The sequence below is a fragment of the Geotrypetes seraphini genome, chromosome 8, assembly GCF_902459505.1.
Source record: "Geotrypetes seraphini chromosome 8, aGeoSer1.1, whole genome shotgun sequence".
Classification (NCBI taxonomy): domain Eukaryota; kingdom Metazoa; phylum Chordata; class Amphibia; order Gymnophiona; family Dermophiidae; genus Geotrypetes; species Geotrypetes seraphini.
Genome location: NC_047091.1, coordinates 788582 through 813119, shown reverse-complemented (window position 1 = coordinate 813119; position 24538 = coordinate 788582). Strand labels below are relative to the sequence as shown.

Genomic DNA, 24538 nt, shown 5'->3' with positions numbered 1-24538 from the left:
CTTGCTGGCTGCTTTTAACATTGAGTGGGTACCTGTAAGTTCAGCTCCGCTCTTGGTGTACAGAGGCTGTTCCTGGGCTTGTTTTCCTGGACAGCGGAAGCAGGAAGTTGTGTGACCACGCATACGGTACTGTACCAGTACTCTGGATCGCCAAGACTTGCTTGCCAAATAGTGCCTTATTTTCGGGGGGGGGGCCTTATATTTCCCAGGTGGGGAAAAAAAGGGGGTGTCTTACTAAAGGAGGAGGTCCTATAATGGGGGAAACATGGTAGATCATGTTCCTGGTCTAGTATAATCTGCAGCGTCCTTAAAGAGTACATATTTTTTCTATTCAGGGTGTGGTACAGGAGGCAATCTTTCAAAATAAAATAAAATTTGTCAGCAAATACAATATTCAAAGCACTGCCAAACTTGGCAGGCCTATAACCTGCTTTAAGTATCATAGTACAACAAATATAATAGGGTAAATTAAAATAATAAACAGGATAAACATTTTTTCCATAAAAAATGTCATTGGGGTGGAAGGAGACATACATAGATGGATCAGGAATTGGTTGGCGGGAGGAAGCAGAGGGTAGGAGTGAAGGGCCACTACTCAGACTGGAGGAGGGTCACGAGTGGTGTTCCACAGGGGTCGGTACTCGGACCGCTGCTAGAAACAGGGATGAAGTGCAAAATAATAAAATTTGCAGACGACACCAAACTATTTAGTGGTGCTCGGACTAAAGAGGACTGCGAAGAATTACAAAGGGACCTGAACAAACTGGGAGAGTGGACGACAAGATGGCAGATGAAGTTCAATGTAGAGAAATGTAAAGTATTGCATGTAGGAAGCAGAAACCCGAGGTACAGCTATACGATGGGAGGGATGTTATTGAGTGAGAGTACCCAAGAAAGGGACTTGGGGGTGATTGTGGACAAAACAATGAAGCCGACGGCACAGTGCGCAGCGGCCGCTAAGAGAGCGAATAGAATGCTAGGTATAATCAAGAAGGGTATTACAACCAGAACGAAAGAAATTATCCTGCCGTTGTATCAGGCGATGGTGCGTCCACACCTGGAGTACTGCGTCCAGTATTGGTCGCCATACCTTAAGAAGGATATGGCGATACTTGAGAGGGTTCATAGGAGAGCGACATGTTTGATAAAAGTTATGGAAAACCTTTCATACACTGAGAGAAACTGGGGCTCTTTTCCCTGGAGAAGAGGAGAATTAGAGGGGATATGATAGAGACTTACAAGATCATGAAGGGCATAGAGAAAGTAGAGAGGGGCAGATTCTTCAAACTTTCGAAAACTATAAGAACGAGAGGGCATTTGGAAAAGTTGAAAGGGGACAGATTCAAAACCAATGCTAGGAAGTTTTTCTTCACCCAACGAGTGATGGACACCTGGAATGCGCTTCCAGAGGGTGTGATGGGACAGAGTAATGTATTAGGGTTCAAGAAGGGATTGGACAATTTTCTGAAGGAAAAGGGGATAGAGGGGTATAGACTTCTACACAGTTCCAGGACCTATTGACTGCTCCGCAAGTGGACTGCTGGGCACAATGGACCCAGCAGAGTTCACTTCTTACATTCTTATAAAGAAAATATAAGATCTGACAAAATTTCATAATGAACTTACTGGGCTAAGCAACAAAGCATAAATATAGTTATAAGTACAATTCGAATTAAAGTATAATGGCAATAAATGAAGAGGATTATAAAGTCATAATCCTTTGAAGATCTGCAGTGCTACTATAAATAGCTTTCATGGTGTAGGTGTATTTTTAAGTAGAAAAGTAATCATAAGTCAAGTGTTTCTAAACCATAATACAGGGTTGTTAAATTCAAACAGAAAAAGAAAAAGCACAACATTGGCACAATAGAGAGAAAAATGTGAAAATCCAGATAAATTATATAACTAACATTAACACTTAAAGTAAAATCTCTAACAATAAGGCACCATAAAACATAATGAAAACAATTAACAATATAAAAACAATAAAAATGTAAAATAAAGGAAGGTGTGGACTGGCTGGTAACTTGTGCAAACTCTTCTGACAGTAAATTCGCAAGTCTCTCTGCTTCTCAATTCTCAACCATACGGGTGGGCATGCTCAAAATCAGAGTTGACCATAGTCATTTTCTTGATGTCTTGCGACTGGAGTCATAAAAGTTCAGAGAAATATGACTTAAGTCCATAGATTTCATGTATGCAGTTTGGATAGATCCCCTGTCTGCCTGATGCAATCTGCAGTCCTCAGCTTTTAATATCTACAAACATAATCAGAGGCAAAGCCACATTAATACAATTTCCAAATGACCCAAAGGTAAGGGGTATCCATCTTCCAGAGGCAATTTAAAATGGAGTCATAGTAATTCTAGGTAATACAGCTGGCACTTATTGCTGTCTGATGCTCAGACTCCAATGGCATAAGGTTTATACTAAGTCAGCATTTTTCATTATTAATCAGTAGTTCGCTCTTCCATCAAATTACTAAAATAAAATTAATAATATACAGGTTTTAATTTGTGTCCAATCAATGAGGAATCTATTAATTCCTATAGTAACATGGTTCAGAAATAGCTTACCTTATCTATAGTTATCTCTGCAGGCATTCCATATCTGGGGACAGTTCATTCAGTGACATTGTAATCACTTAACCACTTATTTCTGTAATAATTGTTCATTCATAAATAAAAAGATGTGAAATATTACAACTATTAAATTGCAAACTCATTAATATCTGAAGGAGAAAATTAAACTTTCCATTAACATGAATGAACTACTGTCACTCCATATTATAAGTACTGTGGAAGGTTCCTATCCCAAAGAGCTTATCTGTCAAAAGATAAGTTTAACATAACACTCTGCTCAGTGTCAGCCCTGCCATACATTTGATAATTGCTGTACCAAGAATACCAAAACATAAAATTAATTAAATGTTTAATTTATTAATTTCTTTAATTCAATTCATATCCTAAAAACTAACAAAATTTATTTCATCTACATTTAAAATCTACAATAACAAGTAATACAAAGTGCAGAGTGCTACTAATGACAAAATCATAGGCTGGGAAAGGCTACAGGTACTATCTAAAGCTTTTAAATAGAGTCCATCAATCAATCTTCAAGGCTCTTAATGATGTTAAGTATTGAAGTCATTCAGACCTAATAAAGCTCACTTAACTTGATGATGAGTCAATTAAAGTCCCAATATCTCCTTGAGTTGTAATCCGTAGACTTGACCAAGCCAGTTGTTCCTTATATTCTTGATCAATATGAAATGCTTAATCAGTTCTGAGGTTCTCTCTTCTTAATCCTTATTATTTTCCAGTTTTAGTTTTTATATTGTTCAATCAGCATAAGCCTCCAACTCCAGCTGAGTTTCAGTTGAGTCCATCATCAAGGAGGTTGAAAATATAAGTACTAAGACAATAAGAAGAGTTGTCTAAATACTATAACTAGTGCATTTACTATAGTCAAATACATTCCAATAACCATTAATCCTCATTCCTAGTTATGAATACCTATCTTACAACTGTTTAAACTATTTAAAATTATAACTTTTACTTGAAATTACTTCTGATACAGATCTCTGGCTGAGAATTCCTGCTGGGAAACCCTACTTTGTATAGTTGTGTATAACATTACCCTACTTTGTATAGTTATATATTTGATAATTGTCAGCAAAAGCCTATGGGAGATTTATATCCATCATATCTAATCTTGGACATACCTAGATTACATCTAAGTTATCAGTACTTAAGAGTAACAAACAAAGGACCTCAGCACAAGCCTAAGGTTCAATAGATATGATAAGATGTTGTCACAAGCCTGACTCCTGTACCAGTCTTGTGCCAGTTAGGAGCCCCAGAAATCACTTTGTTAAGCTGGTTAGGGCTGATCAGTATGTCCCTGCAGGCCAGGACCAGGAATATGGAGATCAGGCTGAGCCCCGACAGAACTCTAGTCACAGCCTGGGAAAACAGGGTTATGCCCCTTTAAGGGCGTCCATGTTGAAATTTCTGGCTAAACAGACTGAGAGGCAGCCAGAGTTGAACAGAGCCCATCCCCCGTGCAGGGATGGGCAAGGCTCCATAGTAGAGAGCTGCACGGGAACGGGGATCCCCCTTTGGGTCACGGGGATCCCGTGGTGATGCCCCCTAGGGTCACAGGGATCCCGTGGGGACGCCTCTCGTGCTCTCGGGGATCCCGCGGGGTTCAATATAACTCGAGCCGCGAGGCTCATCTGATTTTCCTACCTGCCCTGCTGGGAGGCTCGTCTTCTATTTCCTGCCTGCCCTGCTGCAGCACACATAGACAATCGGAAATCTTCCCCGATGTCAGCTCTGATGTCGGAGGGAGGGCTTATGGAAGACTTCCGGTCAGCCACGTGTGCTGCGGCAGGGCAGGCAGGAAATGGAAGATGAGCAGTGTTCTCTCTAGCACCCGGTTTTCCTCCTGCCAGAGATGTAATCCAGGTTGCAAGGAGGTCAGGGATAGAGACGGTTCACAGGGCCTAGGCATGGAGAAGCTGCCTTAATGCACGCTTTAAGAGGAAAATAAGCTTTTAAATCCTAGGGTGTTTTTGTTCGGTGATTTTAAGCATTTCCAAAGCTCGTTGTAAGCACCAAAGAGGTGGTTCTCTCGGGAGGGGGGGGGGGGGTGATATTCAAAGCAATGTCACTGTCCCTAAATGGCTCCGGGTCACTGAAAACCAGGTATGTTGTGGACATTCTGTGTCTGGAGTGAGCATTTGGCTAGTAAAGGACTGATATTCAAGACTTAACTTGCCAAAGTCAAATGGGACTGTGCTTAAAACTCAATCCTTCCTTTATGCCATTCACCATAGTCTGTTAAATACTGAATATCCCACTTAACCTAGAGTTTAGCTGACTGTAAGCCCATAGAGACACTGGATCTGGACCGGGAGGGGGGGGAGAGGAGAGAGACAGAAAAGGACCTTGAGGAGGGGCTGGAATGCAGACTTGAACCAAAAGGGAGGAGGAAGACAGAGCAAATGTTGGACTAGAGGGGGTAGAGAAGGGAAACACACTGAACTGAGGAGAGAGAGATGCCAGGCCCTGGGGAGAAGGAGGACAAAGAGAGTGAGACAGACAGAAAGACCTGGAACAAAGGTGGGAGGACTCAATATGTTAGGGCTGCCATGTGGCTGTGGTCTGCAGGAAAATTTTTGAAACAGCCAATTTGGGCATCAGAGCTGCAGTAACGATGTCTTTTGTCGCACGCGCCTGTCTCAATCAGCTGTGCATGCTAGAGATTGATGCAGTGGAGCCTCCTCAACTGCTGCTGGCTGGGACACTTTATATAGTGGATGCCTTATATGACCTTTTGACAGTGCTGGCAAAGGTGTCAGCGTGCTCCCTTTTGGCCCACCAAATGCTCTGGGTCAGACAGTGGGCTGGTGTTTCCACTTCCAAGGCGACTTTAGCAAGGCTGTCTTTAAAGGGGCAGTTATTGTTTGGCACAGGCCTGGAGGTCCTCATGGATTTGGTAATGGACCTTCATCCACAGTCCCTGCCTGATAGACCCAATCCTCCAGGGGTTCTGGGCGTTCTAATTTTCGTGGCTCCAGATGCTCCAAACATTATGCAGAGATTTTCCCAGAGCTACTGAGGTCAGTATGTGAGCCACATGCGTTCCCAACCTCCTCCGCCCGTCCTACACAACCTACTAGAAAGATACAATGACACCAGGACGCAGAATGTCCCTCTGTGGATAGGGGACTGGCTGTCAGAGTTTCTGCCTGCTTGTTTGCACATTACAGCAGACCAGTGGGTCTTGAACATTATCCGATCAGGATACAAGCTGGAATTTGCCCAGCCTGTCAGATTGGTTTGTGGTTTCTCCATCCGGACGACTGGATAAGGTACTTGCTACTGTTCAATGCTTGCTGGATATTCAAGCTATAGAGCTGGTGTCACGCGATCTCATGGGCTCAGGCAGATAATCTGTATACTTTAGCATGCCAAAGAATGGCTCCGATGATTGTAAGCCTATTCTGGATCTTCAACACGTGACTGAAGCTCTCAAACTTCCCCACTTCCAAATGGAGACCGTGTGGTCGGTCATTGCAGCAGTGGCTCTGGGGGACTTTCTGGCCTCTCTGGATCTTACGTAGGCATGCTTTCACATTCCTATATTTACGGACCACTGCAAATTTCTATGGTTTCATGTTTTGGAGCAGCTTTACCCATTCTCTGCCCTGCCCTTTGGGCTGGCGACATTGCCTCAGACCTTCACCATGGTAGTAGTGGCAGCAGCTTACCTGAGGAAGATGGGTCTGCAAGTTCACCCTTCTCTAGACGACTGGTGAACCAGAGCTCCCTCGTTGGCTGATGGACGTCACACAGTCATTGGCATGCTTGGGAGTCCTCATCGGTATGGCTGTGGGACATGTCTGCCTGCCCAGGACTCGCAGACAGAAGCTGTGTGTACAGATTGCACTTTAGGAGTGCCTGGCTCCTTCGGCGTGGGATTATCTTCAAGTTCTAAACTTCATGGTTGCCACACTGGATATAGTTTCTTGGGTGAGGGCGCACATGCATCCTCTTCAGCCTGCCTTCCTCTCGCTGAGCGCCACACCAAGATGCCTTGCAGATTTGTCTGCCATGGCCTCTACAGACTCGAGCATGCATGGACTGGTGGATTCGCCCACAATCTCTCTGCAGGAGTGTTCTGCTCCTCCTTGTCTCCTGGATCATGGTGAGGGCAGATGCCAGCCTTCGGGACTGGGAAGCTCATTGCAATTGTCCTGTTCATAGGGTAGACACTCATAGATAATGGTCCATATGCCCAGTGGAGCTCAGGGCCATTTGTTTGGCTCAGAAGAGGTTTCAGGCGCTGAGAAATTGGTCCATCAACTGACTGGAGCTCTGGGCCATTCATCTGGCCTTGATGAGATTGCTGAAGACCTTGTAGGACCAATCAGGGTCTTCTCCAACAATGCGACGGCAGTAGCCTATGTCAATTGCCAGAGAGGGCCTAAGATAACTCCTCTGGTTAATGGTACTGTTTAATTCCTTTCAGCAGAATAGTTTGTTTAGCCCAGTGTATCGCAAACTGTGTGCCATGGCACACCAGTGTGCCTCCTGAGATTTCTGGTGTGCCGCGGTACACTGGGGAAGAGGAGAGGTGCTGGCGCCAGATGACTGTCTACAGGACATGCCTCGCAAAGAGAGGCATGTCCTGTAAGCAATTTCCTGATGCCAGCACCTTTTCTCTCTGCTGGCCCTTCTCTCCAGCGCAGGTCGTTCTCTCGGTGCAAGGCCTGTTTGGCGATGGCACGCTGATGTCACATATGTGCATGATGTCATCACACCGACGCCAGTGCATTTCCAGATGTGAAACTTCATGACTACCCGCACCACACATGTGCGAGTGCCTTCCCGCCTGATGCCCGCTTATGGTACCTCAGTTTTTTGTTTTCCGTAGAGTGAAGAAGTCTCTTTTGACTGGACTCCATTCAGTCGGTGTTGCCTTCCCACTTCGCATTTCTTTTACATTGATTTTTCTAGTTTTGGTGGTATATTATATGTACTCTAAGTTTTTTCTAAAAAAATATTTAAAATGAGATAGTAAAAGTATTTCTTTCCTTTTTCTAGAACCTCAGGCTTTGGCCTTGAGGTTCTTTCCTTTAGTGGGGTTTTCGTTCACCATTGAGTTTAATCTCGCCAACGAGATTTTTCCCATGTCGAAATCTCCAATGGGGTTTAAAAAATGCTATAGGTGCCAGAGGCCTATTTTGATAACCAACCCCCATAATTGGTGTCTTCAGTGTTTGGGCCATGATCACCGAACTGAATCTTGTCTTTAAGTGTTCTACCTTGCAAAAGCTTTATTAAAGTCTGTCATATTCAACAGGAGAAGCTGTTCGGCTCAGCTATGGACATTGGGAAAACTTTGGAGCCGTTGCCATTGAAAACTCCTACATTGGCATCAACATTGAGAAATCTAGCATCGGGGAAGCTGGCTACTGAGACATCCTCTTCCCAGCAAGCGTCGCAGGTGTCTACAGCATCGAGTCTCTTGATGCAGACCACACATCGATGCCATCGATCTAAGGATCTACAGGTTGTCTCTCTTCCTAGGTGTGTATCCTCATTGAGGTCATTCTCTCTGAGACAACCTGCTGCACTGATAGTACTGACTGGTGAGCCTTCAGTACTGGTGCATGCTGCTCAGCAGGAGTCACAGGCCTTGATGGCATCGAGTCTCTTGATCAGGCCAAAAGATTTTGACATCGCTCTGTTGATCTACAGGTCGTTTCTCCTATATGAGGTGTGTCCTCTTGCCAAGGCACCTATAGCGACACAACCTGCTGTACCAACGGTACCAGCTGTTGAGTCATCAGTACTGGTGCACTCTTTCCGGGAGAAACTTGAGTTCTTTCACAAGGAGATTGCCACTGTTTTTAAGTCACATTGCATGTGTCCACTACCCACAACTCCCTTGGTACCAGCCCAACCTAAACATTCCACTGTGAGGCATCAAGGTACCGATACCACCGATCCATTGGAGCATCAAAATACTGCTCAGGGATTTTCTATGAGGCATCATAGTTCTATCTCTTGACCCCATTCTTCAAGCATGGTTCTTCGCATCAAAGTTCTACTTCTCACCTTAAGTCCTTGTCGTCTTTGAGTCGTTCCAGACCATCGGAGTTCCTCCTTCTGTAGACCTCCTATTTTAAAGAGGCATCAGAAAGTTCATCGATCCTCTTCTGTCTCTTCATCAGATTGGTACCGAAAACATCACAGGGCTTCTACTCATTTTCTTCCAGACGTTTTCTCTGATTCAAAGTCTGACTCAGAGTGTGTTTTTTCTTTTTCTGAGCCTTAGTCTTTTGGTGCAGCACTTCCCCAAAGAAGATCCTCTCCTGAAGAAATCTCCTTTGCTGCTTACATTAACCAGTTGTGCAAAGATTTATCTGTTTCAGTGGATGCTGATGCTTCATTAAATGCTGAATTTCAAAATATATTGAACTTTCATGGGTCTTCCAAAGAACTCTTTAAATTGCCATAGCATGAAATGTTTAAACAGATCCTTTTCAAACATTGGGAGATGCGTTTGTATGTTAAGGCTGCTCCGGGAAGATGAATTTGCTTTATAGAATTTTCTCTTCTCCAGAATTGGATAGTTAACAACTTCCACATCATTCATTATTAGTGGAATCGACCCTCAAAAATTATTTTCCTATCAGAGTTCATGCCTCATTGCCTCTGGGATGCAAAGGCCATTCTGTGGACAAGTTTGGACGTCACGTTTATCAAAACTATGCAGTTGAACAGAATTCTTAATTACACTTCTTACATGTCTTTGTATCTTCAACATGTATGATGGTTGACCAATTTTTGAGCAATACATTCCTTCAGAGCATCTTCTGGAATTTCAGTGGTCTATTCATACTCTCATAGACTGCAATGTAGCTTCCAAGATCATTGATTCTTTTCAATTGTCTTCCAGAGCGTCTGCTATGTTAGTAGCTTTGAGATGCCTAGCTTGGCTCAGACTCTGATATAGACCTCAATCTTCAAAACAGATTGGCCAATATTCCATGCCTAGGGAAGGAGCTTTTTGGCAAGCCCATCAAGGTTGCTGCACTAAATTAGCTCAACATGAGCAGACTTAGAATACTTTAAATAAAGCAAAGTCTGTCTTTTTCTTCAAGGAGATCTACTAAACCTCCTTCACATTGGAGACATTCTCCTTCTACACCTTCTGTTTCTGGACAGCAACTGAAATATTATATACTGATCTTATAGCTAGTACATTTTTGCTGAATTTTATTGTATTCTAGCATATTGTATTTTATTCACCTATTGTATAATTTTAGCTCAAATTTTTAGAATATTGTATTTTATTCATTGACTGTATATTTTTAGTATTATATGTGAACCGCCTAGAACTATGTGGTAGGGCGGTATATAAAAATAAAATTATTATTATTATTAGAGGCCTGGAATTGATTCATTGGAACTTAGTTCATAACTCTGCCCAATTCATCCAGATCAATCAGAGCTTGCCTTCACTATACCATTGTTTGCCTCTCATATCAACTGACCTATGATTTCACAGATCTTCTAGAAGGTTTCTCTTTTCATTTTATGCCCATAACTGCCTAAAAAAAATAACAAAACTTCAGTTGATCGCGGCACGGATTCCTGCTCAAGTTTTTTTATTTCCATTAGAATTTATACTTCATATTTCTATGAGCTCTGTTGTGCAAACTCGCATTAGTAGGAAATCCACTATGGGTGTAGAGCCTGTAAGGCTTTTTTCCTATTACCTGGACTCCATTCCACTAAGAGGGGAATCCAACATGGGTGTAGAGCTCCTAAGCTGGCCAGGGCTGAACCTAGACATACAGCCCTAAGTTTCTGCACTCTGTTGACTGAAGAAGCGTCTGACCCTGGAGTTCTCTACTGACACCATCAAGTCCGTCTGGGGCTGACCCCAGCACTGTAGAATCAGATGGAAATGTCCATGAGAGGGACTATTCTCCCGGGTCCAAGACTTGTCTGTTGACTCCTGCCATGTGCACCACCAAGAGAGACAGAGGACACAATTCCACCCATTGAAACAGCATATGAGCCTGGCCCAAGGAAGCGCTTCTTGTGCCCCTTGAATTATCCATGCCACCGCTGTGGCATCTTGAGATCACTTGTTCCACTGTTCCATCCTGAGTGGGCTTGAAGTGAGTAATGTCAGGCGAATCGCCTTAAGTTCTAAATGATCAACCAACACTATAGACAAGGAGACCAGTGTCCCTGAATAGAGTGGTTCCCACAGTGATCACCCCAACCCGACAGGCTGGGATCCGTCATAAGAGTCAACCACTCTAAGATCTGAAGAAATGTGCCTTTGCAAAGAGCCTTTCCCTGAAGCCACCAGCATATTCTGCACGCTGGTTCTGTCCAGGGGAGCAGCATCTAAAAGGGATAACAATGTGGAGACCACCAAAAGAAGAGGGACTCCTGTAGAGGGTGCATGTGTGCTCTGGCCCAGGGGACTGCCTCCAAGGACCCCAGCACCTGCAGAGAATGTCAGGGTGGAGCTGGAAGGTTCAGGAGATATCTGATCAGCTGCTGAAGTTTCAGACTGCGTGGCTCAGGAAGAAATGCACTACACTGCCAGGTGTTAAAGAGAAGACCCAGATACTCCAAGATCTACGATGGCATCAACTGGCTCTTTTTGTAGTTGACAATCCAACCCAAACCTGTAGCAGAGATCACTGTCTCCATCGTACGGGCACACTTGTGTCGAGACGGAGCCTGGATCACCAGTCCAAGAAAGGATGGACCTGGATACCCTCCCTTTGAAGAAACACCACTACAAGTACCATCACCTTGGTGAAAGTGCAGGGTCTGTCACGATCCCAAAGGGAAGAGCTGTGGATTGGCGATGCTGTCACAGAAATCTGCGATGCTCTGGAAATATTGCAATATTATGGAAAACCAACGTGAGATCCAAAGACACTAGAACTCCCCAGGAGAGAAAGCAACAATGACTGTGCAAACAGTTTCCATTCGAAAATAAGGAATCCATAGTAAGTGAGTGACTTGAAATCTAGAATTGGCCTCCAGTCCCCTGAGCCGTACTTTGGCAAGATGAAGTATATAGAGTATCTGCCAAAGCCTGATTTGTGTTCTGGAATGGGTTCTAGTGCTCGGAAGTCCAAGAGACGCTGCAAAGTAGTCCTGATCCTTGACTCCTTTTCAACCAAACTGCTGGTGAGTCCAGAAACAAATCCGGAGGCAGGCATAAGAAATCTATCGTGCCCCTCCTGAATGATGGCAAGCACCCATTTATCCAAGGACATGCGAATCCACTTCTGGTAAAACTGAGCAAGATTGCCCTCTGGAGAGCTGTTTAGGAGCAGTAGCTGCCCGGGATCCAGATGTCTAAGGATGGCTGGAATTGGAAGTGTTGTCATGGGGACTGTATCCCTGGGAATATCTCTGAGAAGAGAAGCCCAAGGATCTCTGACGAAAATGGCGGAAGGGATGAAAAATATTACCATCCACTCCCAAAGTCCGACAAGACCTTTTCACAGGGAGAGACTTATGGCGGTGATCAGCAACACCGGCTGTCATCCAGACCTGTCCCAAAAAGAAGCTGATCCTTGAAAGGAAGTCTGCTTAAAGTAGCCTTGGAGGCAGTGTCCCTAGCCCAAGGACGGATCCAAAGAGGCTGGCACGCAGACACCACATAAGTGGTGACTTGAATGAGATCAGGAAGGGCATCCACCACATAATCCACACTGTCCATCACTAGATAGGCACAGACTTTCACTTCCGCAGCGGGCACCCTGTGCAATCTCATGTGATAGGCATGTACCACAAAGGAGGCTGCCACCTCCATGAAGCCTGAAGAACCACTTCAAAAAGGTTGGTTTTTAAAAAAATATAATATCCACTGTGTGATCCTGGGAGTCCTTAAATACCACTTCTCCATCTCTAAGGAGATCCATGCGCTGGGTATTCTGCACCACGACAGAATCCACCTTAGGGTGCTCAAAATTTCTGAAAAGCAGAAGCCAGCAGAGAAAGCTTAGACATAGCTTGAGAGAGCCGGAAAGAGCAGCCTGGGCATCCCATTGTTCTCTAACCAGACCAAGAAGCTGTGGATGGGATGGGAAAAAAAGAGGACAGCACATTAGAACAGTCCATGACTCAACACTGTGACATGGAAAAAGAAGGACATGGCAGTACTTGAAGGGGTCCAGAGGAGAGCAACTAAAATGATAAAAGGTATGGAAAACTTTTTGTATGCTGACAGGTTGAAGATGCTGGGGCTCTTCTCCCTGGAAAAGCGGAGACTTAGAGGAGACATGATAGAAACCTTCAAAATCCTGAGGGGCATAGAGAAAGTGGACAGGGACAGATTTTTCAGACTGTGGGGAACCACTAACACAAGGGGTCACTCGGAGAAATTGAGAGGGGACAGGTTTAGAACAAATGCTAGGAGGTTCTTTTTTACCCAGAGGGTGGTGGACACATGGAACGCGTTTCCGGAGGTTGTGATAGCCCAGAGCACATTGCAGGGTTTCAAGGAAGGTTTAGATAAGTTCCTAAAAGAAAAGGGGATTGAGGGGTACAGATAAAAGAAGAGGTAGGTTACAGAAATGGACAGGAACCACATTACAGGTCATGGACCTGACGGGCCGCCGTGGGAGCGGACCGCTGGGCGCGATGGACCAATGGTCTGACCCAGTGGTGGCAACTTCTTATGTTCTTAAGATACAATTTTTTTTGTTTTTTTCAGAACCCCAGCAACAAAATGGTGAACAAAGCCATGCTTAAAAGGTCTGCTGATGGAGAGGTCCTCGTCGAAATCTGAACTCTCGGGGTGACTGTGTGGACTAGTCCCAGCAAAGCTATCAGCCGGATCCAAAATAAAAGCAGTGTCAGGAGACAAAAGCAGCATAATATCTGTATGGCATAATGCAGTTGAGCTTTGCCATTGCTGGACAAGAGGGCTCCTGAAAAGGGACTTATGTCACTGGTGCAACTGGTTTAGAAGAAACCAGTGTACCCTCCGGCTGCATCCAACGAGCTGGGTCTGAAGAATATACTTTCTAGAGGAGCCGAAAAAAAGTCCGGACAAAGTTCACATGTCCACTGCAGGGCCCTGCTGAGGTGATCGCACATTGACAAGAGTCCTCAGGCTCAGAACACAGGCGTTTGGCACCAAACTCCAGAATGGCCTCTGGGTGAGGTATTTTTATGAAATCACAGACCCAGGCTTGCACCCCCCCCCCCCCCCGCCCTGGTGGACCTGAAGCCCGAAGCTCCTATTCCCACCCCCTGCGAGCTGTGGCATGCAGTGTACGGTTGCTGATCTGGCACCAATTCAGTGCAATCAATGCACACATTTGACAGATTAGGGGCTGGGGAGTCTATCCCAAATGATTTTTAATCAAATCAAAGAGTTTTGAGGCAGAAATAAAACTTTGAAAAAAAGATTGATTTAAACCAAGATGGCTGCCGCCAGTGAATTCGCACCAAAAATGGCAAAATTAAACAAAATCTAAATATAAAAGATAGCAATTTGGGGTTTGGGGAAGTGGGAGACCTTCAGAAACTAACATTCAGAAACTTACAAAAATTAGTTTGAGAGTTTCACAGACCACCCCTGAAGGTCACATAAGACATAATGGAGGTGCACTCACAGTCTCTGAAGTGCCTGCCTCTCAGCTTTTTCTCACTGCAACTGAATGGAGGAAAATAATTTTCTGCCTCAGAAAAGCTCCAAAATGACCAGACTTGAAGATCTTCAAACTGCCAGTCAGACGGGCACCGACTAACCCCCGCCCCTCCGAATCCTCTCCACGTGACCGTGGGTGGGAAACGCAGCCTGTGCCTTGAAACCTGGAGGAGTTTTACTCTGGATGCATGCAACCTGCGCCCTAAAACCGGGAGGAGTTTTACTCTGAATGCATACACCCTGTGCTTAAACCCCTGTCAAGGTCAGGGGGCAAGTGAGCTTCCAGGGGAATGGACCCCCAAGTCAAGGAAGGATGGCACCTAGGCTGGCTCAACAGAGCCACTGAAGTTTCTCAGTGAAACAGCAGTCTGTCTCCACAGGACTGTGTCCTTTCCTCTGACAGAGGACCACTGCAAAGAGGTTTCAAAGCATTCAAGCCACTGAAAAGATGAACTTTAGGTAAAAATATAAGGAAAAGATTTAGAGCAAATCCAAAAGACTTCTGCACGGATTGCTTTCAGAAATTGAAAACTACCGGGTGCTCTAACTCTTTTAGGTGGGAGGAGCATGTGTTCAGAAAAGTGGATTTCTGCAACTCCTGGATTGTGGGAAAGGATTGAACACCTAGTATACTGAATCTGGAAGGGACATAACAGAACTATTATTAAGTGCTGATCTTAACATATTTTCCAGTATCTCTCTGTGCCATAATTTAGTACTTGTTTGAGACAATGGCCCTTAATCGATAAAGAAGGTGTGACTCTGGTAGATGGAATCAGTCTGTCTGGCTTATTTTGTTCTATTCAAGTACTGATAGTTAACATATCTTCTCAATAAATCCTGGCTGACTGGATACTCAAGATCTGTGGATTATGGACTGGGGCTTATTCAGTCTATCTGTACTAACATTCTCAGAGTCAGGTTGTTTAATATAAAATCCCCGAGTCCTTTGCTGACACTGGTTAGACCAACAGAAATGCTGACAGCTAGCATACAGTAATGTAAGGCTGACAACCCTCCCATGAAAAAGAAATGCTGCTGATATGAATTCAGCTAGCAGATTTTCAACATATACATTCACACAATATCTGAGCAATCACAGTTTTAGCTGTATATCCCAGTATCTCTGATTCAGAAGTAATGAAACTCCTCTGTAATTCCTCATGGAGCATGTTAGTACTGTATAGGAATAGTGACTGGACAAAGCTCTGCATGAAAGAGCTTCTTAGATCACTCTTGACCTTCAGTTCTGAAAAGCACATTTAGCTTTCAAAAAATAGTTTCAGATTCTCCAAGCTTCACACAGCTGTGTATACTGGTTAAGGTTGCAGCAGATTAGTAATCAGAAAAGACTGCAGGCATGCAGCTGAAAACCAGTTGAATGCTAAATTAAATAGAAAACATTTAATTTAAATACCAATAATATTAGGCAATCTGAATTGAATCAATAGTCTTACACAGTGAAGGGATTAAAATTCTCTATTTCCCAGTACTTAACACTTTAAATGTTCTTATGAATTTTCCTTTGAAATACAACTCCAATCTTAATTTACAAATCTAAATTTTTAAAATCATGTGAACCAGCAAATAGCAATCAGATAAGTTCCTGATCTACAACTGACACAAACTCAGCTGAATCCTCCTTCACAGCTTTCTCATTATACACCTCAGCTAAACAGCCCAGAAGCCGTTTTAATTGGCAAGATTTCTCATAAAATCAAACATTTAAAAAAATATTCAACACACAGAGACTCTAGAGCTGACAGAGAATTTTTCACAGCAACCACACATTTCCTCAATAATAGTCTTGGGGCTTTTGTGAAAAATTTCCCCCAAACGTCCTGTCTCTCTGTCTTTTTGATCTCCATGCAGTTCCCAGACTCTGTTTATGGTCCAGCTCTCAGCATTTCCCTCCTACCTCTCCCCTGTAAATGCTTTAATTTTTTTTTCTTCCTATTACATTAGGAAACATAATTATTAGGAATCTTTAAGGAGCAGCCAACAATCAGATTTCACTATACAAAATATCTCTGGCTGCAACTTCACTATAAATTAAAACTATATGTAGCATTCACTTCTGTGATCTTTAGAGCAGTGTTTTTCAACTTTTCACACCTATGGACCGGCAGAAATAAAAGAATTATTCTGTGGACCGGCGGTTAAAGAACACTGGGCTAAGTTGTGGGCCAGACCCCGCCCATTTCTACCCAATCTCCACCCCAGACCCCGCCCCCATAATAGTACTAATTGTACCTTGCACGTCCCGTGCCTCATATGGAAGCCTTCCCTCTGACGTTGCAACGTCGGAGAGAAGGCTTCCGGTTCAGGCGCAGGATGCCCGTAGGAGCCGCTGCCCGTGGCTTTGTGCACTGAATCAGTGAGGAAGAGGAAGCTGGCTCGAAGATAACGCCTCATCGATCGCACCGTGGACCGGTGGTTGAAGAACACTGTTTTGGGTTTGATGCATGTGCTGGCCCTGTGGACCGGCAGGAAATTTCTGTGGACCGGCACTGGTCCATGGACCGGTGGTTGAAGAACAGTGCTTTAGATTATAGGCATTTCAGCATTCCTTGGTGATGTTATGCCCTCATTTCCTCCCATGATTTTTTCCTTCAGTGTCTCTGAACCAGCTGAAAATTCTACACTACTCATTCATGTCCCTGTAGACCAGTGGTCTCAAACTCGCGGCCCAGGGGCCACATGCAGCCCACCAGGTACTATTTTGAGGCCCTCGGTATGTTTATCATAATCACAAAAGTAAAAATAAAACAGTTTCTTGATCATATGTCTCTTTAGCTATCAATTACAATATATCATTATTAAGACTTATCCAAAAGGAAAGATTTATAAACTATAAAGAGTTTTACCTCATGCAAAATTGTCATTTCTGTAATAAGACATTAACTATTTTTTCTGAGGCCCTCCAAGTACCTACAAATCCAAAATGTGGCCCTGCAAAAGGTTTGAGTTTGAGACCGCTGCTCTAGACTATGCTTGTATGAGATTGTTGGATGTCCATTCTTCCTCCAGTTGCATAGGCATACCAAGAAAAGTAGTTGACCATAGAAACAGATAAGTATCAGATACCTTCTTCTAACTGGCCCAGCAAAGGGTTCAGATTTACTCTGGTTTCAGCCAGCAGAGAGATTTTCAACATTGTTGGCTCAGCTCCCTCATCAGCACATATTTCTGCCATGCTATTCATAGATAGGACTGCTCACGTATGCCCTGTAAATTTACCTGTTTAAAAAATGAGCTTTCTCTTCTGATTGAGGAGGGGGCATTGTCAGTTTAATGGCATGCATGAATTTATAGTTCTAATTTTCCTGTTGATATGTCTTTGCCTGTCACACATGTTTAAAGATGTTTCTACCTTCTTTGAAAAGTGTTTTAAGTTCCACTTTTCTAAGACAGTCTTATAAATCTGATTTTGAGGTAGGTGTGGCCTATTGCTGTAGTAAGCCTCAGTTGACAACCCCTGAGTATGATTGGTGTATGGCTGGCACTTGCACACCCCATTCTTCCTTTTTTGGGCGAAACCTAATCCCAGACTGTGAGGCTGATAATACTTATTGAGGACCAGTCACGTGGACCAATTTTGACCAGAAGCTCCAGGCTGGAGAGCAGTAGCCACTGCCATTAACCGAAGACCACCGTTTTTGACCCCCCTCCACTCCCACGCACAGAATATTGCTATCATTAGCCAGCCTAGGGGCTTCTGGAGACAGACAAAGAAGAGAGTCAGTGGGCTTAAGAGGAAAGTGTGACAGCTCTTAAAAAAGGAACCAGCAAGCAAACAACTCAGGAAAGGAAGAAGGACAGAGAGAGAGAGAATATGACAACCATCATCGAAACTCATACACAGTACCATCAATCCTATGCATTGACTGAGAACAGCTATATGGCCCAGGAAGAGGACTGGGACAGGGACCTACTTCTGGACCCAGCCTGGGAGAAGCAGCAAAGGAAGGTGAGGTGGAAGGGTGAAGCTGGGAATTGAAAAGGACAGTTCCATCTCTGTCCCCCTAATAAACACACAGATCCACCCATATTCATACTTCATATTTTTTATGGTGTGTGCTGCTAGGCTTTACAGCATAGCACTCCAGTAGTGTGCAATGTCTTTAATTAGACCAGTAGTATAAAGACGTATATGGGAAGTTTTTGGTGGATTTTGAAGTAGGAGTTCATTGTGCACTGTGCTATCTCAATGACTCCTCTTTAAAATGATTCCCCCATCCCTTTCTCTCTCTCCCACAGACACACACACACAAAATACTGACTCACCTAACTGCCTGTCTCAGCAATTTTGAAGAGGGAAGTGCCTGAGATCTGGATTCTGTTTAATGGACAAGAGAGGGTTTGGGTGAGGGAAAAGCAGGAAGGAAGATGATCTGGGGGAGGGAAATATGTTTCAACTGGTCTTCCAGAATAATTGACACCAGCGTGTGCAGCAGAGTTTAGGGATGGGATTTCAGATGCTGAAATTTGGTATTTGGTGGAGGGGGGGTGTGAAGGATGACATTTTACTTAGACGCCAAACCAGCTGAAGGAGAGGTATTAGGTTTCCTGCCAAAAGGACACTTTAAAAAGAAAAAAAACCAATTATCTCCCAGAATTGAGCTGCTTTCCATCCTATTTTTAACACTAATGGCCTGAGGATCAGCTAGACAGTTGCTGAGGATGGAGAATTGCACAGGAAGTTCGAGCAGATATCGTCTTAAAATGTGGGAAGGCATTACACCAACTGTGTTCTCTCTCTCTATATATATAATATGCATGCATTTCTATAAGTCACTTCAGAACACAAGTGATCATGTCACACCAGTGGCATCCTCTCTGACTCATCTTAGTATTTCAAGTCATGATGGACTCGCCCCTCTCACACCCATGAGCTGAACTTATTCAGTTGCATGCCATGATAAGTTTGGAAGAAAGTGGGGGTAGAGAAACAGTTTAAGATATGAATCTACCTAGGGGAAGTGACTACAGTACTTTTTTGTAAGTGTGTTTTGTAGATGGTTTATATCACTTTAAAATGAGCTTTGGCATGACATATTCCTTCTGATTGAAATTCTCCTTCCACTCCCCAGCATTCCACTGGCTTTCCTAATTGCTTTATCACATTGCTTTGTTGGTTTTGAGATTGTAAATTATAGTCCTCCAGATCCTCTTTTGTTTGACATATATCAGTATCTCAGCCCCTCTTATGTGTACTAGTCCTGTGGGAATGCTATGTTGCTGGATTCACCTGCGAGTGTCGGGCTATTATATAAAGCAGGGGTGTCCAACCTTTTGGCTTCCCTGGGCCGCATTGGCTGAAAAAAATGTTTCTGGGGCCGCACAAACACTGCAGCAAGACAGAGGAGTTAGCCGGCAAGGTGGTAAACAACTGGGGGCAGTAGAGGAAAACACTGCATCGCCCTCGACCAGGGCCATACAAAATGCTTCACGGGGTCGCAAGTTGGACACCCCTGATATAAAGAGAGAGTGGAAATAGGAAATTTGCCATTTACTGATTTCAGTGTAATCACATTTAAAATAATATTAATATAGGGAAGAAGGTAAATCTTGTTAATGCTTTTAAAACTGAATTTCATTTGTATAGTTCTTATATATGATGGAATAAGGAAAACGGTCTTCCAAGGGCTGTAACTTAATTCATTCTTTGGGAGTTACTTTCTTTTTTGCTCAAGAGTTTGAGTATGCTGTTGCTTTTAACTATGGCCATACTACTGCTCAGTAATCTTCAAAGTCCATAGAGTAGGTGGGAGCTTTTTTTAACAACTCCTCTAAAAGAGGACATCCCCAACAGGATAATATTCTATAAATTGTGTGCTAGGACGTTGATTCAGTATTGGCTCAGATCTGTTGCACTGTCTGATGTAATAAGCTGTGCATAGCATATGATAAAATAAGTTTTACTCCTGATGTAAATTACTGCAGCGTTAAAAAAATTATCACAAAGAACCATGCATACTACAGTTTTTTCTATGGGTTAGAATTTTTTTTCCTTTATTGCCACATGAACCAGTCAATGTTCAGTATTGTCACACTGACAACTAAAGAGAAAGGGCCCAATCCACCTATAAAGAGGTTATTAGGTTCAGGGAATGAAAGCCAGGGAACTCTGCACAGTTAGACCTTTTGATCAGAGAGTCCCCAAGGCTACAATACTCCAAATGGCCCAATAATACTTATTTAGTACTGGAAAAGCAGACTGCAATATTCTCCCCCTACAGTGCTGCATCATGAAAAATGGGACATCTGACTCCTAGTGCTACATCAGAATGTACCACTAGGGGTCAACCTTACCAACTAAGGGAGCAATTGCCTATTCTTATACAATCCCATTTTATTCCGGGACTAGTGGGTTAATTCTACCTGCCAAGACTTGTAGGAAGCCTCATATTCTAGATATTTAAGCTCCACCCCTCTCACCTCAGCACTGACCCCTCTAGAATTAGTTTCTTTACTACAAGTCAGGCTGTAGGAGCTTGTCTTTTCCTCGTGTTTATTTTTGTTCCAATTCAGTCTTTTCATTTGTGTTTTTCGCCTTCATGCTTTAGAGGTTCTCTGCGGGGACAACTCTGACTGCAGGAGATCGCAGACCTTTGGAAAAGTCTGCTTCCAGGGGGTTGGCTGCCTGTCAGTGCACCCTTTGGAGAGTCTGTACTTCAGATCGGGACTCGGGGACCATTCCCTTGAGAGCTTGCTCACTCCAGATTCGTCCTCTAGTAACATACATAGTAACATAGTAGATGACGGCAGATAAAAAGACCCGAATGGTCCATCCAGTCTGCTCAACCTGATTCAATTTTTAAAAAAAAATTTTCTTCCTAGCTAATTCTGGGCAAGAATCCAAAGCTCTGTCCAGTATTGTCTTAGGTTCCAACTAATGAAGTCTCTGTCAAAGCTCACTCCTGGCCATCTTCACCATCCCAGCCATCGAAGCCCTCCCCAACCCATCCTCAACCAAACGGCCATATACAGACATAGACCATGCAAGTCTGCCTAGTACTGGCCTTAGTTCTTCAATATTTACTGTTATTTTCTGATTCTAGATTCTCTGTGTTCATCTCATGCTTTTTTGAACTCTGTCACCGTTTTCTTCTCCATCACGCTCTCCGTAAAGAAGAATTTCCTTACATTGCTCTTGAGTCTCCTAACCCTCAGCTTCAAATTATGCCCTCTGGTTTTACCATTTTCCTATCTCTTGAAAAGATTTTGTTCTGCGTTTGTTCTGCGTTTTAAGTACTTGAATGTCTGAATCATATCTCACTTGCCCCTCCTTTCCTCTAGGGTATACATATTCAGGGCTTCCAGTCTCTCCTCATACATCTTTTGGCGCAAACCTCCTATCATTTTCATCACCCTCCTCTGGCGGCTTCAAGTCTTCTTATGTCCTTCGCCAGATAAGGTTTCCAAAACTGAACACAATACTCCAAGTGGGGCCTCACCAATGGCCTGTACAGGGACATCAACACCTTCTTTCAACACGCCTCTCTTTATACAGCCTAGCATCCTTCTGGACTTTGTAGTTATGATTCTGAAAGTAGGATGTGAACCATTGTAATGAGGTCCCTGTGATACCTATGGTTTGTAATCTATTAAGCAGTAAGGTGTGGTCTATGGTATCAAAAGCAAATGTCAGATCAAGTGATATCAGTAGAACAGACTTAAGGTGGTCTTGGAAGTAGCGGTATTTGTAACTAGTCCAATTAGTGAAAGTTCGGTAGAGTGGTGGGCTCAGAAACCTGTTTGATATGGGTGTAGAGCGTTGGTTTTTCCGATAAAGTTAGAGAGTTGGTTGAAAACCAGCTTTTCAGTTAATTTAGCCAGGAATGGTAGATTAGCAATGGGTCGGTAATTGCTGGTTTCTTCTTCGGAAATCTTAGATTGTTTGATCCTAGGGAATACTACTGCTGATTTCCATCGATTAGGCATGAAACCTGTAGAGAGACTTTTATTGATCATTTCGTGGAGAAAGGGACCAAATATCGAGAAGTGTTTTTTATAATGTTGGGTGGTATAGTTTTGAGGGCATTGTTTGAGATGTTTAGGGTCTGAATAGTTCTCTGAATCTCGTTAAGTGAAGGTAGGTGAAAATCTGAGAGTGAACTGAAAGAGAGAGTGTTTTTTGAGATAGAGGGGTTGAATAATTCATATTCAGCATGGTTAGAGAGTTTTTCACATACAGTGCTGATTTTATTTTCAAAGTAGTTTGCGAAGTCCTGAGCATGGGTCAGTTAGCGTTTGGGGGTGGTTTATTAGCATATGGAGAGATGGACCGGACGATAGAATAGAGTGCTGATGAGTTGCGGGCTGCAGCTATGTGTTTGGTGTAGTATTGTTTCTTTGCTGTCTGTATTGTGATTTTGTAGTGGGTTGCTTGGTCTTTATATTTACGCAGCATAGAAGTAGAGCGCTTGCGTCTCCATAGGCGTTCGGTGGAACATAACTGAAGTCAGAGAAGGGATAATTCAGTGGTGTATCAGGTTTCTTTTTTGAGTTGTGAGTTTTAGTATGGGTCATTAGGAGAGCAATTGTGTCTATCAAATTGTGGGTCTTATTGGACCAAACGTCGGATTGCTGTTCTAGAGCTAGGGTGGAAAATTCATCAATTTGAAGGTCGAGGTTATTGTTAATTAAGGACCGAGTAATGTTGCTATAGTCACGAGTATTGTAGGTGTGTGTATTGGTTTGGATACTGTCAATTGGGTATGGCAAAAGTAGACTGATAAGAGAATGATCTGTCCAAGGAAGGGGATGAATTTGCTGATTCGTAAACCTAGATGAGAATGAATCGTGAATGAAAATCATGTCAAGTGTATGACCCGCTTGGTGAGTGGGGTTAGAGATAATTGGTACCAGTGAGATATCTGAAATTAATGTAAGGATTTCAGAGGAGAAATGATTAGACGGGTCATCAAAATGAATGTTAAAATCTCCCAGTATATCTGGATTACTGTGGGATATGCAGAATTTGAGTATAATAGATTGAAGAGATGAAAGTTTTTCGCTAGAGATGGGTGGGGGCAGATAGATGAGTGGAAAGTGAAGTGGGAGTGGGAGGGGGTGGGGTATGGTAAATTGAAGGATCTCTGCAAAAGAACAAGAGGGGCTGGAAGAATCAAAGCAGAGTGGGAGGGAAGAATGGTAAATGATGGCAACACCACCCCCAATCTTATTTGGGTGATAGACTGCTTTGAATGTGTAGTTGGGCCAAGCTTGTATCAGGTATGCATCCTCCCCGTCAGAGAGCCAAATTTCGGTGAGACAAAGAATGTGAATTCCATGTTGTAAAATGAGGTCATGTACAAGGTGATGCTTATTTCTAATAGAACGTACAAACTTAGTTTGGGATAGAAGTGGGGTGGTTTGGCAGGCATTGAAGGGGCGGGGGCAAGAGGAATTGGAATTAGGCACTTAGGGCATGGGATAATAGGAGAATATGGAGACCGTTGTTGGGAACAATGACCCAGGAATACTGGAATCTGGGTGGACATGCTGTGACTGGCAATGGCAGTGAGTGTAGAGCAGGGGAGACCACGAAGGTGGGCGGAGAGTAAATGAGAGGCCACGGTAGAATAGAATGAAGGATTGCTGAGGTAAGCAGAAAGTAAGTAGGAAGCGGTGGAAAGGGTTCTGATGTGAACGATGGCTACGGGGGTGGAAAAAGGGCCACAAGAATAGAGAAGGAAGAGGTAAAAGAGAGAGTACAAAGTAGCATTTTAGTAGATAAGAAGAGGGCACACAAGGAAATGCACAAAGGAGCGCAATAAGGAGTAGATTCCTTAAGCGCGCTCCTTTGGTGTGCGCCAAAGGCGTGCGCCGCAAGTAACACTGTATTTAAAGGGAAAGACTACCAATGACATTTGTAGGGGGTGGAGTCGCCGGTCTTCTAGCGGGACAAGCCTAGGAAACAATAGTAGGCAGTAAATAAAGCACGCAGGGACATACAAATGACAATGGAAGACTTACTGTGCACATTGAAAGGAAAGAAGAGAGAGACCAAAGAAAATAAAAGCATATATATAAGCTAACATAGAAAGACTAACAGGCAAATGAAAGTATATAACAGCAGCGAAGAACCAACAAAGCCAGGCAGTAATGCTTAAGAAGATCAACAAGAGTTGGAATTGGTAGGCAGGTTAGCGTGCGCCGCAAGTAACACTGTATTTAAAGGGAGAGACTACCAATGATGTTTGTAGGAGGCGGAGTTACCGGTACCGCCAACATTTCTGTGCTTTCTCCTGAAGACTGGAGCTTTCCTGCAAGTCCTCCCTCTGGCAAGCTTGCTGCTTGGGTTTGGGTTCCT

At 43.5% G+C, this 24538-nt stretch overlaps 2 protein-coding genes and 1 long non-coding RNA gene across 3 annotated transcripts in view; 2 read left to right on the top strand and 1 right to left on the bottom strand.

Moving 5' to 3' along the window:
* Nucleotides 1–13414, top strand: part of LOC117364663 (RNA-binding protein 14-like) — a 90921-nt gene extending 77507 nt beyond the window's left edge. The window contains exon 3 of the mRNA XM_033954114.1: nt 13276–13414. Coding sequence (XP_033810005.1) covers nt 13276–13297 — 22 coding nt within the window. The 3' untranslated portion in view covers nt 13298–13414. The remainder of the gene's footprint in view (nt 1–13275) is intronic.
* LOC117364665 lies at nt 1387–18627 on the bottom strand. The gene is made up of 3 exons (XR_004540291.1): nt 18505–18627; nt 2577–3414; nt 1387–2258 (listed from the first exon to the last, which is right to left on the bottom strand). It is a non-coding gene; the product is annotated as an uncharacterized LOC117364665 (long non-coding RNA).
* The window catches only part of ACTN3 (actinin alpha 3), a 165500-nt gene continuing 158765 nt past the window's right edge, over nt 17804–24538 (top strand). The window contains exon 1 of the mRNA XM_033954112.1: nt 17804–18187. Coding sequence (XP_033810003.1) covers nt 18053–18187 — 135 coding nt within the window. The 5' untranslated portion in view covers nt 17804–18052. The remainder of the gene's footprint in view (nt 18188–24538) is intronic.